This window comes from Chrysochloris asiatica, unplaced genomic scaffold, assembly GCF_000296735.1.
Source record: "Chrysochloris asiatica unplaced genomic scaffold, ChrAsi1.0 scaffold00003, whole genome shotgun sequence".
Classification (NCBI taxonomy): Eukaryota; Metazoa; Chordata; class Mammalia; order Afrosoricida; family Chrysochloridae; genus Chrysochloris; species Chrysochloris asiatica.
This window is the reverse complement of record NW_006408521.1, coordinates 29786614-29804810: the sequence shown is the minus strand read 5'-3', so window position 1 is coordinate 29804810 and position 18197 is coordinate 29786614. Positions and strand designations below refer to the sequence as shown.

The 18197-nt window shown below is 46.9% G+C and overlaps 1 protein-coding gene across 1 annotated transcript in view; it reads right to left on the bottom strand.

Annotated features, from left to right (window-relative positions):
- Positions 1-18197, bottom strand: part of SUFU (suppressor of fused homolog (Drosophila)) — a 152515-nt gene that overhangs the window by 5944 nt on the left and 128374 nt on the right. Inside the window, exons 9-10 of the mRNA XM_006831297.1 lie at positions 7914-8048; positions 5725-5863 (exon numbers count right to left, since the gene is read on the bottom strand). Coding sequence (XP_006831360.1) covers positions 5725-5863; positions 7914-8048 — 274 coding nt within the window. The remainder of the gene's footprint in view (positions 1-5724; positions 5864-7913; positions 8049-18197) is intronic.

The following is an 18197-nucleotide window of genomic DNA, read 5'->3' as shown; positions in this document are numbered from 1 at the left end:
GACACTTCTTTCTTTTCTGTGAGGGAGATGAGAGCAACTATCACTGCTCTGGAAAACCAGCAACCCCAAACCCCAACCAGCCACAGGCCTCCTAGCTCAAGAGGGTCTCTGCAGAGCTGCAGCCCAGAACCTCACAGACATTGCAGCTGCTCAAAACCCAGATTGACCAATTGGGAAGGCCAGAAAGAAGGTTTCCCTGTGAGGGCAGTAGGGCACATTTCCAGGGTAGTAGAGTGACATACAGAAGACAAGTCACTCTAGTCCGAAAACAGTAGAAATAATTTTGTTCTTAAGTGCCGTTGAGTCGGTTCCGACTCACAGTGATCTGTATAGGGTTTCCGAGGAGTTGCTGGTGAGCTTGAACCACTGACACTGCAGTCCAGCGTATTAACCCACAATGCCACACCAGAACTCCAGAAATAATACTGGTAATAAAAGTAACAGCAGCACTTACCAAGAGCCAGATGTAAAGTCTCATTTTGTTATCCCATTTAATGTGCAAAAAACAGCCCTTGAAGGGAAGAGACCTTTAGTGAGAGGGAGCTTTCCCCTATCAACCTGGGAAGCTTTTAAAAATACGCAGATTCCAGGCCACAGTGTGTGTGTAGATTTGGTGATCTGCTCCTCTGTAAGGTCACCTAGCCAATGCCACTGAGCTGATTCCTACTAGTGACCCTACAGAACAGAGGAGAACTGCCTCTAAGGATTTCCAAGACTAAATCTTTACAGGAGCAGGTATCCTTCTCCTACAGAGCAGCTGGTGGGTTTGAACTGCCAACCTTACGATGACCAGCCTAACACTTAACTCACTGTTGAGTGAGTTACAGCCTAGGATACCCTATGGGGCAGTTCTGTCCTGTCATGTAGGGGTCACTGAGTTGGAATGGACTTAGTGGCACACAATAACAAGAAGACCACATCCAGTTCTCTTGAATCAGACTATCTTGGGGTAGAGGCCAACACAGCTGCATTTGAAAAAGGTACTCCCAGAGTTCATGGTTGGAAAAATGTTGGGAAATACCAAGGTGTACAAGGGAAAGGGGCCTGGGTGCTCTATCGTCATGGAACTGGCTGAGCTGGGGAGTCCTCACCTCTTTTGACCAGGGAGGGGAATTGGAATCTAGGCCAGAAGTTTACTCTAGTGGGCTCACACCAGGTGCTTTATGACAACCTGGCTGGTTGGTGGTGAGGGAGGATTGTCAACAACCTCCCCAGGGCCCAGGCCCCAGCAAGTTTCAGAAAGGAACCCGAAAAGTGAGCTTTTGTTAGTGCCTGCCCTGGGCAGGCCTGCCTGTGCTGCAAGGCAGGATCCTAGCAGCTGCAGATCAGACGGCGAGTCAAATGTCTGTGGTCAATGATAGTTCTGAGTCTGCAAACAGCAGCTGACAATGCCCACTCCTTCCCCTTGCTATGACAATCCACACTTTGTCCGGGACCTTGTTTGCTTTTTGTGTTGACACGTTGTTCTTTAGCTTTCTTTTTCCCTCCCTTTCCTTCTCTCGGGGAAGGAAATGTGTTGTTTATAGTGGTGGGGCCTGCCAAAGAGCTTCTCTGGCACTCATGGTGGCAGTAGAGGAGGCAGGGACAAGGAAGCAGTCCAGTCTGCATCCCTTTCCTCCTTCCCCCCACATGCTAGACAAAAGCCAGAAGACAGCCTGGAGACCCCCCAGGCTCAGGTACCAGGCTGCACAGAGAGACCTCAGTCATTTCCTGTTCTTGGTGGGTGGCAGGAAGTTGGCTTTCGTGGCCAGAAGCAGCCTCAGACTCCTTCTGCTGTGGCTGTTGGCTGGTGAGGACAAAGTGGGGCATCACTGTCCTCTACTGAAAGGTTGGGGACTGTACTTCCCCCTGCACATGGCTAGAATGTAAGCTTTAATGGGAGTACTCCCAGGACAACCCTAACAAAGGTCACCAGACTGTGGCCAGATTCACCAGTGGAAGGAGAAATAGTAAAGGCACCACAGGAATTGCTCAGGGTCTGGTCCAGGAATTCCCAAGTCATCTTCCTCACGCCATCCAACTGGGTGGATAAGGAAGGCAGGGGCCTTGTCCAGAGGAGAATGGTGAGTCAGTGGCTGGGCTGGGAGAAGAGTCCAGCAGCGCTTTTCTGATAGGGGCCTGGAATAGCAGAGCCCACTAGGAACAGCTGCTGGGCGTCTTCTCCGAAGCCCAGGCCTCCCATCAGGAATGGCTGAGGATGGGGTGCAACTGGGTGGCCTGTCAGACACCAGGCAGCTGAAAAAGCATTGCAGGGCTTTTAAAAAAATCTCATATTTGGTGATGTGACCCCTCTGTGACCTCTGGAACAGAGACCTCTCCCCCTCTTCAGATGGGCCCTGGCTGGGGACAGATGAACGCCTCAGCTCTGGGCTGGGCTCCCGCTCAGAGGACTAACAGCTCAATGTTGACAGACTCAAGGGAGAGGCTTGTTGAAGCCACTGGGGTGAGGGAATGCTAGAGGAGGGTGGTGTAGGAGAGGACCTTGGCAGGCCTCCCATGCAGGGTCTGAAGACCCTCCTGAAAAATAAACGAAGTTGGCCGAGTAGGTTTACAGTCGCAAAAAAGATGAAAGTAGTCAATGGTAGGGCAGACTGAGGCAAGGTGTCAACCTCCTCTGGAAACCCAAGCCTGTGGAACTGAAGCTGGAACTCCTGCCTCTCCGGCTCCTCATAAACAGGGAGTGGCCACCATGCTCAGCCTGGCCCTGCAACCCTTCCTGCTTTTCTGTATGCTGTGGCCTTGCCTCGCCTGGGTCTGCAGAGGTGGGGGCTAAGGGGTGGGTATGGAGGGCAGGTGCAAGCCCAGGAGTATATGGGTGTGGAGGCCTGTCCTAGGGCCATTCTAGAAATTCCAGAAAGGGGTCCAGATTCCCTAGCCTCCTGCCCTTTTCTCTCAACCTCTCTTTTGTCATGGTTCCCCCATGCAGGCTGCCTCTGCCATGCCTTTCCCCCAAGAGATAGCAAGCCTGGGCGGGGAGCCAGAACAAGGTGCCAAGGCTGGGAGTGAGGGCTTCCAAGGCTGTTGAAGGCTGATGCAAGAAAGTCATCCTGGCCCCTCCCAATTCAGCAGGGACCATCAGGGAGGGTTCAAGCAGCAGCCAAGAGAACAGAAGTCTCTTCACGTCCTGGGTCTGTTGTGTTCAGCTACTCCCAACAGGGTTGGGCACATAGAGATACCCTGCATCCTGGGAGTGTGAACAAGACAGATATGCAAGGGCTGATGGCCAGCCTCTTGAATGCTGAGGGACCTTCTTGGCCGAGTGGAAAGGGCCTAGTTGATGACTCTGAGAAAAGCTTAATCCCAGGCCTCCAGGAGGCCTTGCAGACTTCTGGGGGACAGCCAGCCCCACAGAGAGACCTAGAGGCCCGAAAGTAACCACATTCCCACAAGCTCAGGAGCTGCCTCGGACCACAGTGGCAAGACCCTGAAGGGGAAGGCGGGCTGGCAATCAGAGGCAGAAAATGCTGACTGCCTTGGGGAGGAGGAGGGCTGGTGTGGGTTTGGCTCAGTAGCTGAGAATCTGGCTGGCAGAGGGTCGGAGGGTTCCCAGGGCTCCTCGAAAAGGGCCTGAGAAACCCCTCAGTGAGCAAGGGTGCATGCCTGGGGAGTGGGGCCTCGGCCAGCCTTCCTGGGAGCTCCTCTTGGAGCTGGCCCCCCGTGCTGGACCACACTAATGAGCCCATAACACAGGCCTTTGAGCAGCTCCCAGCACGGCGACTTTATTGAAACATGCCGAGGCCAGCGGCTTGTTCCCACCGGTTCCTGGTTCCCCAGGCAACAGGGGACCGTGTGCTCGGGAGTCAGCGTGGACGGAGTGCTCAAGCTCTGTGAGGGGCTGCCAGGGGGAACAAGGGGCTCCCCCTTCTCCCATCAACTTGGCATTGGATCCAGAAGGCTGGGGGGCGGGGGGAATTGCTGAGGGACCAGGGTAAGGAGATGCTGACCACCCCTCATGAGAGTAGGATGATGTCCCTAGCCTAAATTTTTCCTGGTTCCCCAGCTACTAAGGAAGGAAGAGGGCTGAGGTGGATTATAGAACTCGGAAGGCAGGTTCCTGTATTAAGGATGTGAATTTCTTGAGTTTGATGAGCCCACTCAAGATAATGTGTTTGAACCTTCAATATACATCTGAGGGGGCTTCAAAAAATTCATGGAAACATGGAATGAAAAGATAATGGAATTTTTTTCCACAAACTTTTGAAGTCCTTCATAAATGCTCCCTGAGGATTCTTCTGTGGTGACCAGTCGGCCTGTCAACACTGTCTTCTACTGGGAATGAAGACCTGTGACCTTGCTGGGCTGGGCTCACCTGCCCAGGCCCCACCTCCCTATTGCTCTGCCCAGGGGACAGGCACCCCTCCCTTCCTGTCTCCACAGAGGCAGCAGTGGCAGCCTGGGGCACAGCTGGGGGCTGAAGGGAGGCCCTTTCAGTTGTGCTGGGCTCATTTCAAATGTTACACTTCAGAGCTTTTGCTACAGTAACTACCAACACCACATGGACAGAAATCTAATGTTACCAAGTGGGACTTTTAAAATGTATTTATAACTTTATGGTTCAAAGTAATTTTGTTATGAAACAATGTAATAACAACAGTGGAAAAAGGCAAGATAATTTATGGAACACAATATCCCTAAAGCACTAGCTTCCATTCCTGCAGTGGCTTAGTCTGGGGAGTAGAGTTGTTGTCCTTTGTTTGCTGTTTGTTTTAATTAAGGGTTAGTATTTTGGTGGTGGGTGGGGGTGGGAGCTAGCCTGAAGGAGGAGAAATTCTGCTGTAAGCACAGAGACAAAACAAAACAAAAGCATGTCCATATTATGAGTTTATATGCTTCATAGACCCCCAAGATTGAGTTAAACCCACAAAACTGGAAAAATTTCCCTTCTTCTCTACTGTAACTCACTGCCCCCACTCCCCCTCAACAAAAAACACTACAAACAAGGCAAGGTCACCTTTTGGATTAGGGTCAGATTCCCTTTCTTGATACTCCTGAGAGAGGTAAAGGTAATGTGTTCCTTTCCCCACCCCCACAAAAAAAAAAGCATCTCGGAATGTGGTTTACCAGGATGAGGACCCTTTAGGAGACCCAAGGGGGGCGGGGGTGGGGGTGGGTGGCAGGAGGCTTGTGGCTCTCAGGTCCCAGCAGTCTGCTTGGCAGTTGCTCTGAAACTGTGCTCTAGCCAGAAGAGCAAAAGGGGGACACAGTGTTCTGGACAAGCCACTGAGTTTCTGTTCAGACAAGCTGGTTTCCACTGGGAGCAGCAGGAGAGCCATAGGTATTAGACAGGGTGGGGTGGGGGTGGAGGAGCAGATCTGGCTGCTGAGGCCTGTCCCTCACAGTCCCAGGCCCAGAGGTCTGCTTTCTATGAATATTGGCAGGGTGGCCAGACAGCCACCAAGAGTGCTTCATACATCCCCCTTCATCCCGCTTTCCTGTGCCTTGGTTTACCCCAGGTGCAAAAAGTCCTAGAACCCTCAAATTTCCAGGTTCTGAAGAGACAGCACAAGTATCTTGGATGATGGGGGGTGGAGAAGAGCCAGGAAGTGCTCCTGGAGTTGATGGGAGATTCAGCAGTACCCTTTCTCCACGTCCACACACTGTCCTTAGTCCAAAAGGCATCTCATAGCAAACCCATCAGGAATGGGAGCTACCAAGAGCTGCCATGGGAGAAGAAGGGACGAACCTATGGAAAGAAGGTAGGGAGAAGAAAAAGAGCCTTCTCACTTGTAACCAGGGTCCATGAGCTGCGTAAGGATGCTCCTCAGTGGCAAAGGCACCTTCTACTCCCGTGGAGACAAATGTGATGGCCATGTCACCTGTGATACTTTTATATGTAAAGTGTCTTCCATGCAGAAGTCTGCCCCTAGGGGTGGGAACATGGAGACAGTGAGGAGCTGGGCCAGGGCTCTGGGGCCATGGGGTTAGGTTCCCTGGGGCAGGGTGCCTGGCAAATGCCCTCCTACTGCCCACCTGCCCACTAACAGGGGACTCTAGTTCCAACCAATGTCTTCAGCGAGAAACCGCTCACAGGTTCTCTGTCATTCTTCCAAAGGCCTCAACGGCAGCAGCAGACACAACAGGAGACCTGAATCCCAAGGGTGGCAGAAGTAGTGGAGACCACATTCTCATGGACAGTGAGGAAACTGAAGCCCAAGGTCACACCCAGAGCTAAGAGGCATGTACACGCCTTTATTCCCAAGCAAATTTTCCAAGCCTCTGGGATGATGGTGTTGTTGAGTACCTACCTTGGAGTCGGTTCCGACTCATAGTGACCCTGCACAGGGTTTCCGAGGCTGCAAATCTTTACGGGAGCAGAACGCCTCATCTTTCTCCCAGGGAACTGCTAGTAGTTTCGAACTGCTGACCTTGAGGTTGGCAGCCCGACTCGTAACCACTACACTACGCTACCAGAGCTTCTTGCGATGTAGAGTGTCTTTAAAAGCGCAACTCTTGGGTCTTGGGCAGAATATTCTACCTGACTCTGGGCATTCCCACAAGATCTAAGTGCCTAACCCCAAGGCCACAAATATATTTTTAAAAATAATAAATAAAACTGCTGAAGCCAAGTGGGGTTACTCTGAGGAAGCCACAAGAAGTTAGCGTTAATCCCCAGTTTGGAATTATATCTTGGGGAAGGGTGAACAGTGGAGCAGAGATGCTAATAAGCAGAGGAAGCAACACCAGCCAGCTCTTTGCTATCTCAGCCAGCCTCCCATTAACCCTTCACCAGCCTCAAAGTCCTGAGCTGAACCACAGAGGCAGCTTGGGAAGAAATGGCTGGGGATCTGATGGCTGGCCCTGTCAGGTCCTGTCCACTCTGGTCATTTGCTATCTTTGCCCTGCTGCCCAGGGTGTCTGGCCAAGGCTGGTTATAATCCAAGCTCCTCTCCCAGGCTTTAGGGATGGTGGAGAGAGTTCAAGTCAACGTAACCCCTTCTTCCCTGCCACTGTTCAACTGTAGTCATTCTTGTCTCTCCTGATATAAAAGTGGGGGGAGGGGGGAGGCTGTGGAAGAAGCCAACTGCAGAGGTTGCAGCCCAGTGCAGTATCCCAGGAGCAGAGAGCTGAGGTTTTTGGCACTGTCGTCACGAGCAGAAGGCACACAGCTGGCTTCCTGGTCCCTCAAGGAGTCAGATAGGTCGGCCACTGGGCTGGGAGAACTGAAAGTTTTGCCCGGGGAAAACAGTAAGCAGGAGAAAACAGAGCCCTACTCATCAGAACCCCTGGCCTGACAAGCCAGTGCTGCTGGCGACCTTGCCGCCCCGGACTCTGGGTGTATGTGAGACTGGGGGCAACGAAGACTCCTCAGTGGCTGAGCCTGAAGGGAGCAGGTGTGAGGGGCTGTTCTTGGATGAAGGAGAGGTATTCAGCACCTAGACCTTGGGCACTGTTAGACTCCAAAAGCTTGAGATGAGGGAGTTCTGTTAGCCACGGGCCCAAACTAGACACCAACAGGCTTCTTGGCCACAGTCCATGGCCCACGGGGGACTGTCACTGCTAGGGGATGTGCAGATAAGACAGGAGGTGCAGATAAGAGAGCACCTCTCCAGGGATAAACCAGGGGGCTGACTAGTCCCAGCTGAGGCTGCCTTCTCAAACCGAGGCTGGTTAGAGGTGTGGACAGGGATAACACCATGTGGTTCAGAGTGTTGGGGCTACTGGCTGCCTCAGAGTCCAAAGGCTCCTACACAGGCCCACAATGGAGCTGCCCAAGGGGACTTCTCCCCCAGCTCCATACTCAGCCTAGACTTCTGCTCTACCTCCCAAGGGGAGATAAGGCAGAGGCCTGGGGCTCCCTGAGGGCTCTGCATGATGCTGAGAGGGAGGCCATTTGGGGAGGTGCTTATGTTCCCCCTGGAGACCAAGCTGGGTGCTCTGGGGCTGAGCTGATTAGCAGGGCAGTGTGGTCTCACCTTAGACAGAGAGGAATGAGGGCTCCTGACTCCTGGTTGAACTTCAGATGCACGCTCTCCAGCTGCCGCGTGCGGATCAGCTCATGGGGAACAATGGCTGTGGAGCTGTCGCTTTCTAGGCTGTCTTTGCGGCTCCTGTGGAGTAAGTAGAGGAACAGGATCAGCACAAGGTAAAAACCACAGGGAGGGACAAGAAGAGAGTCTCTCAGGCTGGACTTCCAAAGAACAAAGACAAGTAAGAGTGATTGATGATAATGGTAACAACAGTAATGGTAACCATTCACTATGCGCTCGCCCAATGCCAGCCACTGCGTCCAGCACTTTGCACTGATTCGTTACTCCCACATGCCCCATGACGTGGGTACTGTTATTATCATCATGTACACTGTACAGATGAGGAAGGAGGGATCAGGAAGGCTAAGTAATCTGTCAGGTAGTACTGCAAAGTCGGTTTGAAACACAAGATCAGCGGTTCAAGCTCCTCAGCCGCTCCTCGGAAACCCTATCTATACAGGGTCACTATGGGTTGGAACTGACTCGATGGCACTTAACAACAACAACAGCTGGTAAGTGAGGGGAGCTGAGATTTGGTTCCAGTCTGGCTCTAAAGCTCTCATTTTTGACCAACACACTGTAGCTCTGTCACACTGGCTTGCTCTTCTCTACAAAATGAACAGGACCATCTGGGTGCCCTTCTTCCCCTGCCCTACAGCCTCAGACTGCTGGTTCTCCAAGGCTGGTTGACAGAGCATCAGGTGACATGGCTTCAAGAGCTTCCTCCCAGCTGACTCTGACAGCAGCAAGTTCTGAGCGGGCACACTTCTTCCTGCTAAACCACCAGGAGCTGCAGTGATACACACACCCTTCATCTAACCAGGAAATGACGCCACTCTCATCAAGGGCTGGAGACCAGGCTCTTGAGAAGGGCCTCTCTCTGTCCTGCTGGAACTCTGTACTGGATTTCACCTGACCACCAACAGCCTGGCCTACAGCTGGGGCATGGGTCCCTTTGCAATTGAAGATTTGCTCTTTCAAATTCTGCTGCCTGCACTGACAAGCTCTCAAATATGCCTCAGCTGGAAATGAGGGTTACCCACTGATCCCATTCAAAAGACCGGATCCTGATTTGGACTTGTGAGTCTCAGAACAATTCCCCAAGTGTCCATCAACATACTGGATGAGCAGCCCTAGTTATTTATAATTCAAGCAGGGAGAAGCCACCCAGGATGTTTGGGCCCCAAGGCCAGACAGCTACTGAGGGGTGAGCCCAACCTCCCCCCACACTGGGGGCTGAGTGCAAGGTCTGGTAACACTTCCCAGGGGAAGGGTATGACATCAGCAAGCATAAGGATGGAGGGTGACATTGGGTTCTGTAGGCCAGTGGTTTACAAATGTTCCTGAGGTGAGGGGGACATTCCCACCAGCTGGTCTCTTCCCTGCTCACACCCTGATGTGACTGCTCATTCATAAAGCACTCCTTTCTTCTAGTTCCCATAGCCTGCTGAAACCACACTTTTGCCTAGCTTCTCCTTTGACGAAGCCTTACCCAAGACCTGTGAAGACAAACACTGTGGCCAAGAACGCATGGAATTTCAGGACTGGAACGAAATTCTAAGACTGTTTAATCTACCTCTTTATTTGACAAAAGAAAGTCAGTCATTCAAGTAAGGTCATAGTTGGTCTGTATCAGCCAATGTGGGAGTCACGGGCTTCTGACGGACTCTCTGTCCCTTACGTCATATCTGCTCTGAGGAGGGAAGCACCTCATCTAGCCCAGGTCCCACCTGTCGGGGGTGAGTGCTCAGCATGTGAATACAGGGCCCAAACAAGAGCAGGACTCAGGAGATAAGAGCAGCTCATGACTGCGGAATTAAGTTCCTATTGCTGAAGCCACATTGCTGAAGCCTCACAGCAAATACCTGAGGTGGGTTCTATTGTTAACCCAACTTTTACAGATGAGGAAACTGAGGTTCAGTGAGGTGAGGGGACACATAAGTAGGAAAGCCAACACTGTCCGGAGCTAACCCTGACAATAGGTTCCGGTATTGTCACACCACCAAGTTCCCCAAAGGAGCTGAGGCCGGGCCCACCCAGGCGGGGCCTCTGAACCCATGATGCCCAAGGGAGGATCCTAGCTTCTCTGGCATGGACAGAAATGCTGATGAATAGCAACTGGGGGGTGGGGGGGGAGTGGAGGGGCTGGGAGCTGGTAGAGAAGAATCAACAGCACACAGGGCTAGAGACGTCTCAAGCTGGAGGGGAAAATAAATTGTTGAAAGTCAGCTAAAGTCACCTTGGTAACTGCTACAACACACTCACGCAGAACGAGGACATCAAACCCAACTGCAAACAGCTTTAAAGAAATGGAAAAGAACTTAATCATCTGAAGAATTAATGTGACAAGTGCCCACATTTACACCTCCCACCAACCTTCAATCATTTGAAAAACGTACTTTAATCTTTTAAGAGAGAAAAAAAATTGCAAAATGCTAGATCTGCAGTCCTGGAGCTTGGGTATTTCCGGCACGCTACTTCAATGGAAACACGGCTGCTACACACACACACACACACACACACACACACACACACGCCCAGCTTTTTGCTGATTTGTTTTTTCTGGACATTGATGCAGAAGCATGAATTATTTGTGTGGGCTGGGTGAGGTATTAAATCTGCAGCCGACACAGGTTTGCAATGTTTTGCATGGTTGTCAGCTTAATCTTAGTCATAAAAAAATAAGTAGCATGCTCATCAGTGTGGCCTAATTTTTCAGCTGGGTTGTTTTCTCCCTAAATTCCCAGTGGAGGAGAAGGTAGAGCTTCAGGGGCTGGAAGGAATATGGGTTCCCAGGGAGGCAAGGCCAGCACTTGCTGGGTTAGGGAGGCGGGGGTAGTGGGAGTGGGGGTGGGCAGAAGGACCAGCGATTGCTGCTGGAGGCAGAATGGCTAAGAGCGTAGATCTTGGGGAAAGAGAGACCTGGGTTCAGGTCCTACGTGATCTCAGACAAGTGACTTAACTTTTCTTTTCTGAACTTCAGTCTCATCTTGGTGAGATTAGTAACAACACTCTCATACAGTCATTAAAAGGACTAAATGAGATGATCTAAGTGAGGCATTTAACAATGCTTGGGATGTAGACAGGTTCAAATAAATCTGAGGAATGCATAATGGGTTGAGGTTAGCAGGCTGCCTCTAGTAGTCTACCTGTTTTGCCTGCAAGAACATTGACTTACTAGAGATGTCTGCTTTTACCCTGGGCCCAATGTCCCACTGCCTCTAGCCGGGTTAGTTCCCTCTGCTGACCAAAGCTCTAGAGAGAGGGGGTCTCTAGATGGTGCTTGGGAGGGCTCCTAACACCTCGTAGTCCTTGGTCAACTGCTGGTGCCCTGGGAAGACCTGACTACAGGCCAACAAAATCCCATGAGTTCCTTTGAGGAAGGTGCTGGCAACACCTTCCTTCTTCTACAGAACACAATCTGCCTTCCAGCAGGTCTCACCCACTGGCATTCAACTCACCCAGATGAGGTTCAGTCCATCTCCACATGGCAGCGTCCTGGATCCCTGAGGCTGCTCTCAGATCACATCAACTGTTTCTCTCTTCCATGTCTTGGGTCTCAACTTTCTATTATATTCTTAGGACAGAGCTCTGAAATCTACCATCCATTTGAGTCACTCTCCCCTGGATTCCTGCTAGCTTGTCAAAACTAGAATGTAATATCCAGAAGTGATGTGCCTTGTACAGAAGTAAATATAATATGTAGTCTAAGTAACACAGATCACAGAAGGACTATGATTGGTACACTTTATTTCTATTAAAATTGTCATCAAATTGTCTGTTCTTTGTAACCTCATCATACTATCAATCTATAGTGTACTCTGTCAATGAAATCTCTCAGGCTTTTCTCTTAGACCTCTTCTTCCCCATCTTGTATGTGTCTTATTGATTATATGAAGCTATCAGCAGAAATCTGCATTATCTGGCTATTATTCCAGGCAGTCCAGATGTTTCTGAAACCAGACTCTGGTCTCTATCATATTGGCATTCCCTCCTGCATCCATATCACTGACAAAACTGAAAAAAACAAAACCCAACAACTCACCATGTATGTTCTCAATCCAAATTTGATTAAGCAGCGAACAGGACAGGGCTGGGAAGGTAGGCTGATAGACTGATACCATTACTCTTTGGGTATATTCTTCCAACCAATGATCAATCCACCTGACCATTTCATCACCAACCCTTATACTCTCCTGGATGCATTTTGACCCACATATCTCCTTCCTATGCACAACGATGTCAAAAGATATTCTTAAAATGTCTTGCTAACTATATACAAGGTCTCCAGCATTCCTTTGCCCTCCAGGCAAGTAACCTTTTCTAAAAAGACAGTGAGGATGGTCTGACGTGCCTGACTCTTTGAATTCATGCTGACTCTCAGGGCTCACTGACTCTTTTAAAGAGTGTTCACAGTCTACTTGCTGAATAATCTAGTCCAGAATTTTTCCTCAGGGTGACACCAAGCTCACTGGTTTAGAGACTCCAAGATGCTTTTTGCATCTTGAAATGTTTGCTTGTTGTCTGCCAACATCTCTCTCCCAGTGCCTAGCTTCAAGAAAATCATCTGCCAATTATTCTGGTCTTCTGGGGAAGGATATGGACCAGGAGACCTGAAATCATTGCTTCAGTTCATCTTATCAGAACCTGTTGATCTTTCTTAGTCTGATGAGCATTCTACGTGAGATGGAATCTAAGAGAAAATGAGTAAATTCTGCTTTCTGTCACTGATTAACGTTATCCTGTTTGTTGACACAAATGAGGCCTAGATTTCCTGCTGCTTCCTACTCCAAAGAGAAATATAAAAAAATAAAGTCTATTTTGCTGGCTATCACATTTTTATTAATTATTATTATTATTATTATTTTTTGCCACACTTGGTTCATATTGAATCTCAAATTGTCTTGACGGTTTCTTAACATGTATGCAGTTATAACACAGTTCTCCTCTTGGCTTTTGTTTAAAGTCTTTAAAAAAATCTGTGTGTGAAGGATTCTCTAGAGTTTTACACTGGTCCGTGAAAGTATTCCACAACTCATCTGTCAGTTTGTCCTACTGCGGTGGCTTGCATGTTGCTGTGATGCTGGAAGCTATGCCACAGGTATTTTAAATACCAGGAGGGTCACCCATGGTGGACAGGTTTCAGTGGAGCTTCTAGATCAAGATAGAAGATGTGCGACACAGGTTGGAAGGCACTCAAATTCTGACTGGGGAAGAACTGCCTCCTCAAAGTACACTTGACTGTGCTGATGCAAATGGAGTAAAGCTTTCCAGCCCTACATCTGCTGATGAGGCACAACTCAAAATGAGGAGAAACAACTGTAAACACCCATTAAGAATCAGAACATGGAACGTACGAAGTATGAATCTAGGAAAATTGGAAGTTGTCAAAAATGAAATGGAGTGTACAAAGATCTATATTCTAGGCACTAGTGAGCTGAAATGGACTGGCATTGGCCATTTTGAATCTGGCAATTTACTATGTTGAGAACAACAAATTTAAGAGGAATGACGTAGCATTCATCATCAAAAAGAGTATTTCAAGACCTATCAATGTTGACATACAGCATTGTCTGTGACAGGATAATATCCATATATCTACAAGGTGTGACACTGTAGGATAAGCACTTTAAGTTTGGTTTGAACTGCAAGGTTGGTGGTTCAAACGCTACAGCCACCACTCAGAAACCCTATACAGGGTTGCTATTGGTCAGAACCGACTTAACAGAACTTAACAACAATAAGAACAACAAAGAAAACTAGTTAATATCACTATTATTCAAATCTATACAACAACCTCTAATGCCAGTGTGGTGCTGTAGGATAAACACTGGACCGCAAGGATGGTTTGAACTGCAAGGTTGGCACCTCAGACTCACCAGTAGCTCCTTGGTTGCTATAAGTCAGAACTGACTAGATGACACTTAACAACAACAACAACAACATCAACTTCTTCAGTCAGAAATTGATCAAACATGCAATCAATATGTATTGATATTACTGGTGACTGGAATGTGAACGTTGGAAACAAAGAGGAAGGATCAATAGTTGGAAAATATAGCCTTTGTGGTAGAAATGATGCTAGAGATCACTTCATAGAACTTTGCAAGAGAAATGACGTATTCATTGCTAGTATTTTGATTATACACATGGACCTCACCAGATGTAATACACAGGAATCAAACTGACTACATCTGTGGGAAGAGATGGTGGAAAAGCTCAAAGCCAAAACAAGGCTAGGGGTTGACTATGGAGCAGACCATAAATTGCTCATATGCAAGTTCAGGTTGAAGCTGAAGAAAATTAAAACAAGTTCATGATAGCCAACATATGACACTGAATATATCCCACCTGAATTTAGAGCCCATCTTAAGAACTTGTTGTTGCATTAGGCACTAATGACCAAAGACTAGAAGAGCTGTGGGATGACATCAAGAACACCATATAGGAAGAAAGCAAAAAGGTCATAAAAATACAGGAAAGAATACCAAATGGATTACCAGAAGAGATTCTGAAGCTTGTTCTCCAGTGTAGAGATGATCAAGTTAAAGAGCTAAACATAAAAATTCAAAGGGCAGCTTAAGAAGACACAGTCAAGTATTACAATGAAATGTGTAATGTGAAGATAGAAAATCAAAAGGGAAAAACAAGTTCAGCATTTCTTACGTTGAAAGAACTGAAGAAATAATTCCAGTCCTGACTTACAATTTTTGAAGAATTCTATTGACAAAATAATGAATGATACAGAAAATATCAAAAGAAGAAAGAAAGTTTACACAGAGTCAATGTAACAAAAAGAAATGGTCAGTGTCCAACCATTTCAAGATGTAGCGCGTGATCAAGAACTGATGGTACCAAAGGAAGAAGTTCAAGCAGCATTGAAGGCACTGGTGAAAAACAAGGCTCCAGGAATTGGCAGAATACAAATTGCAATCTTTCAACAAACTGATGCAGTGCTGGAGGCACTCTCTCATCTATGCCAAGAAATTTGGAGGGCAGCTACCTGGTCACCTGATTGGAAGAGATCCATATTTATGCTCATTCCAAAGAGAGGTGACTGGAATGCAGAAATCATCAATAGTATCATTAACATCACATACAAGTAAAACTTGGCTAAAGATAATTCAGAAATGACTGCAACAATACACCGACAGGGAGCTGCCAGAAACTCAAGCTGGATTCAGAAGAGGACATGGAACAAGGGATATCATTGCTGACATCAGATCTTGTCTGGAAGCAAAGAATACCAGAAAGATGTTTACTTGTGCTTTATTGACTATGCAAAGGCTTTTGACTGTGTGGATCTTGAAAAGCTATAGATAACACTGTGAAGAATGGCTATTTCAGAACAGTTGGATTATATGAAGAAGAGAGTGGCATCAGAATTATCAGAAGACTCTTTGACAACCTGTGGTATGCAGATGATACAACCTTGTTTGCTGAAAGCAAAGAGGACATAAAATATATACTGATGAAGATCAAAGGCCACAGCCTTCAGTATGGATTACACCTCAATGTAAAGGAGACAAAAACCCTCACCACTGGACCAATAAATAACATCATGATAAACGAAGAAAAGATTGAAGTTGGCAAAGACTTTGTTTTACTTTACTTATTTCACAATTAACACTCACAGAAGCTGCAGTCAAGAAATTAAATGACGTATTGCATTAGGCAAATTTGCTGCACAATATCTTTTTTTTAAACCATCAGTTAATATTGTTTTTCTTTATTCACTTTAGCTACACAGTATCTTTTTAAAGCGTTCGAGAGCGAAGACATCAGTTTGAGAACTAAGGTGTGCCTGACCCAAGCCACGGTATTTTTCGATTGCCTCATATGTATGTGAAACTTGGACAGTGAATAAGGAAGACCACAGAACAATTGATGGATTTGAGTTATGGTGTGGAGAAGAATACTGAAGGTACTATGGATTGCCAGAAGAACAAACAAATCTGTGTTGGAAGAAGTACAGACAGAATGCTATTTAAAATCAAGGATGGTGAGACTTCATCACTCATACTTTGAACATGTTATCACGAGGGACCCTGGAGAAGGACATTATGCTTGGTAAAGGGGAAGTCAGTGAATAAGAGGAAGACGCGCCTCCTCAGGGAGAAGAACTCGCACAGTGGCAGCAGCCATGGGCTCAAGTGTAACAACTGTTGTTGAGAATGGCGTAAAACCAGGCAGTGTTTTGTTCTGTTGTGTACAGGCTTTCTGTGAGTGAAGGAGTATTACACCTCCTTTTCCTTTTCAGGGGACTATCCAAAATGATAGTAAACATTAAGAGATGCTTTTTATTAAGCACTGATTGTGGTGCCTAGGCCTTTATATATATACACGGCTTCTTTTAGTTTTCATATCAACCCTATAAATAGGCATTCTTTTTCCCCATTTTACAGAACAGGAAACTGAAATGCTAAGACTGAAATAACTAGTTCAAAGACACATAATAAGCAAGTGAAGAGCTGAGACAAAACCCAGCTCTTCCTGATGCCAGCTAAAGCAGAACCACAATTATTTTCCCTAAGAACCTCCCTTCCTTGTTGAGGGGTCTTCCCTTCTGGGGTTTAAGAAAGACCATAAAGACACACCTACCTTTTCCCTGAATTCTTAAAAGAAACACCTTCCTAGAAGATAGACCAGAGTTTCCCAAAGGTTATTTGGTGGAATGTTAACTTGAAAGGAGATTCTAGAAAAGCAGATGTGGCAAGGGTTGGGGAATGAAATATACTGCATCTCAGATTACAGATTCATAAAATGTTGGCATTTTGAAGACAGTGATGAGGACTACAAAGAAAAAAAGAAAGAAAAAACTGGTTTCATTTTGTGTAATCCAGCCTTTTCCAACCTTGTCACAGAAACCTCTTTCCAGGCAACATCTCACAAAACCAGCTAAAGGGCTGGTGGAGACCCCCATGGGGACCACTGTCTAAGCACTGCTCTGGTGAGCCCAGGTTGTTTTCTGCTGAACTCTGTCCTCCCCAAACTTATTTCTTCTAAGATCTTCATCAGCCTCCTTGTTGGTCAGCATTAGGTCCACGGCAAAGTTTTCCCCATCATTTCCTTTTCTTCTGAGGTAGACACTTCCCACCTATTAAACAGTTACCTACTGCTCACTTTCTGCTGTTAGTCTGAAACCAGGGAAACTGAAGCTCCCCTTTTATGACCAGCACTTGCCTTGGGGCCAATTATATGATTTTAACTTAAAATGTGTTGTCCTTTCTTTTTATTAGGCAGGGCAAACTGTAACAGATACCACTTTGATTTTTTTTTTTTTTTTACGTTTGAAGAGTCAAATAATTTTATAAGGTTTATTACAATAAGCAGAAGTCTGCCCACTCTCCTCGCCTCAGTTACATCTCTTAAACAAATTCTTTTGGCATTTTCCTCAATGTTTCTATTATCAGCTTCAGGCTTTACCTATTGACTCCCCCCCCACCCCATGGAAGATTAACTTTTAGCTTTCTTACATCCCATCCTCCCATCTCCCCATCTTCCTAAGACTTAATTGTATCCTAAGCATTCATTGTCAGAAAGAACATTTCAAGATCTATCTTGAAGTAAAAAAACAGTCTGATAGGATAATATACATACATCTGCAAAAAAAAACCAGTTAAACATTATTATTCAAATTTATATATCAACCAGTAAAGCCAACGATGATGATATTGAAGAACTCTTATTATCTTCTTCAGAAAATGATCAAACATGCAATGGAGACACATGGATCATTACTGGTGACTGAAATGCAAAAGTTGGAAACAAAAAGGAAGGATCAGTATTTGGAAAGTATAGCCTTGGTGATAGAAATGATGCTGAAGATGGCAAGATAGATTTTTGCAAGACAAATGACTTACTCATTACAAATACTTTTTTTTCCAACAACATAAACGGCAACTATACATGTGGACCTCACCAAATGGAATACACAGGAATCAAACTCACTACATCTCTGGGGAGAGACAATGAAGAAGTTCAATATCATCAGTCAAAACAAGGCCAAGGGCCAACTGTGGAGCAGACCATTAATTGCTTACATGATAGTTAAGGCTGAAGCTGAAGAAAATTAAAACAAGTGCACAAGAATCAAAATGTGACCTTGAACATTGTTGTTGTTAGGTGCCATCATGTCAGTACCGACTCATAGCAACCCTATGCACAGCAGAATGAAACATTGCCTGATCCTGGGCCAACCTCACTACTGTTGCCACGCTTGAGTCCATC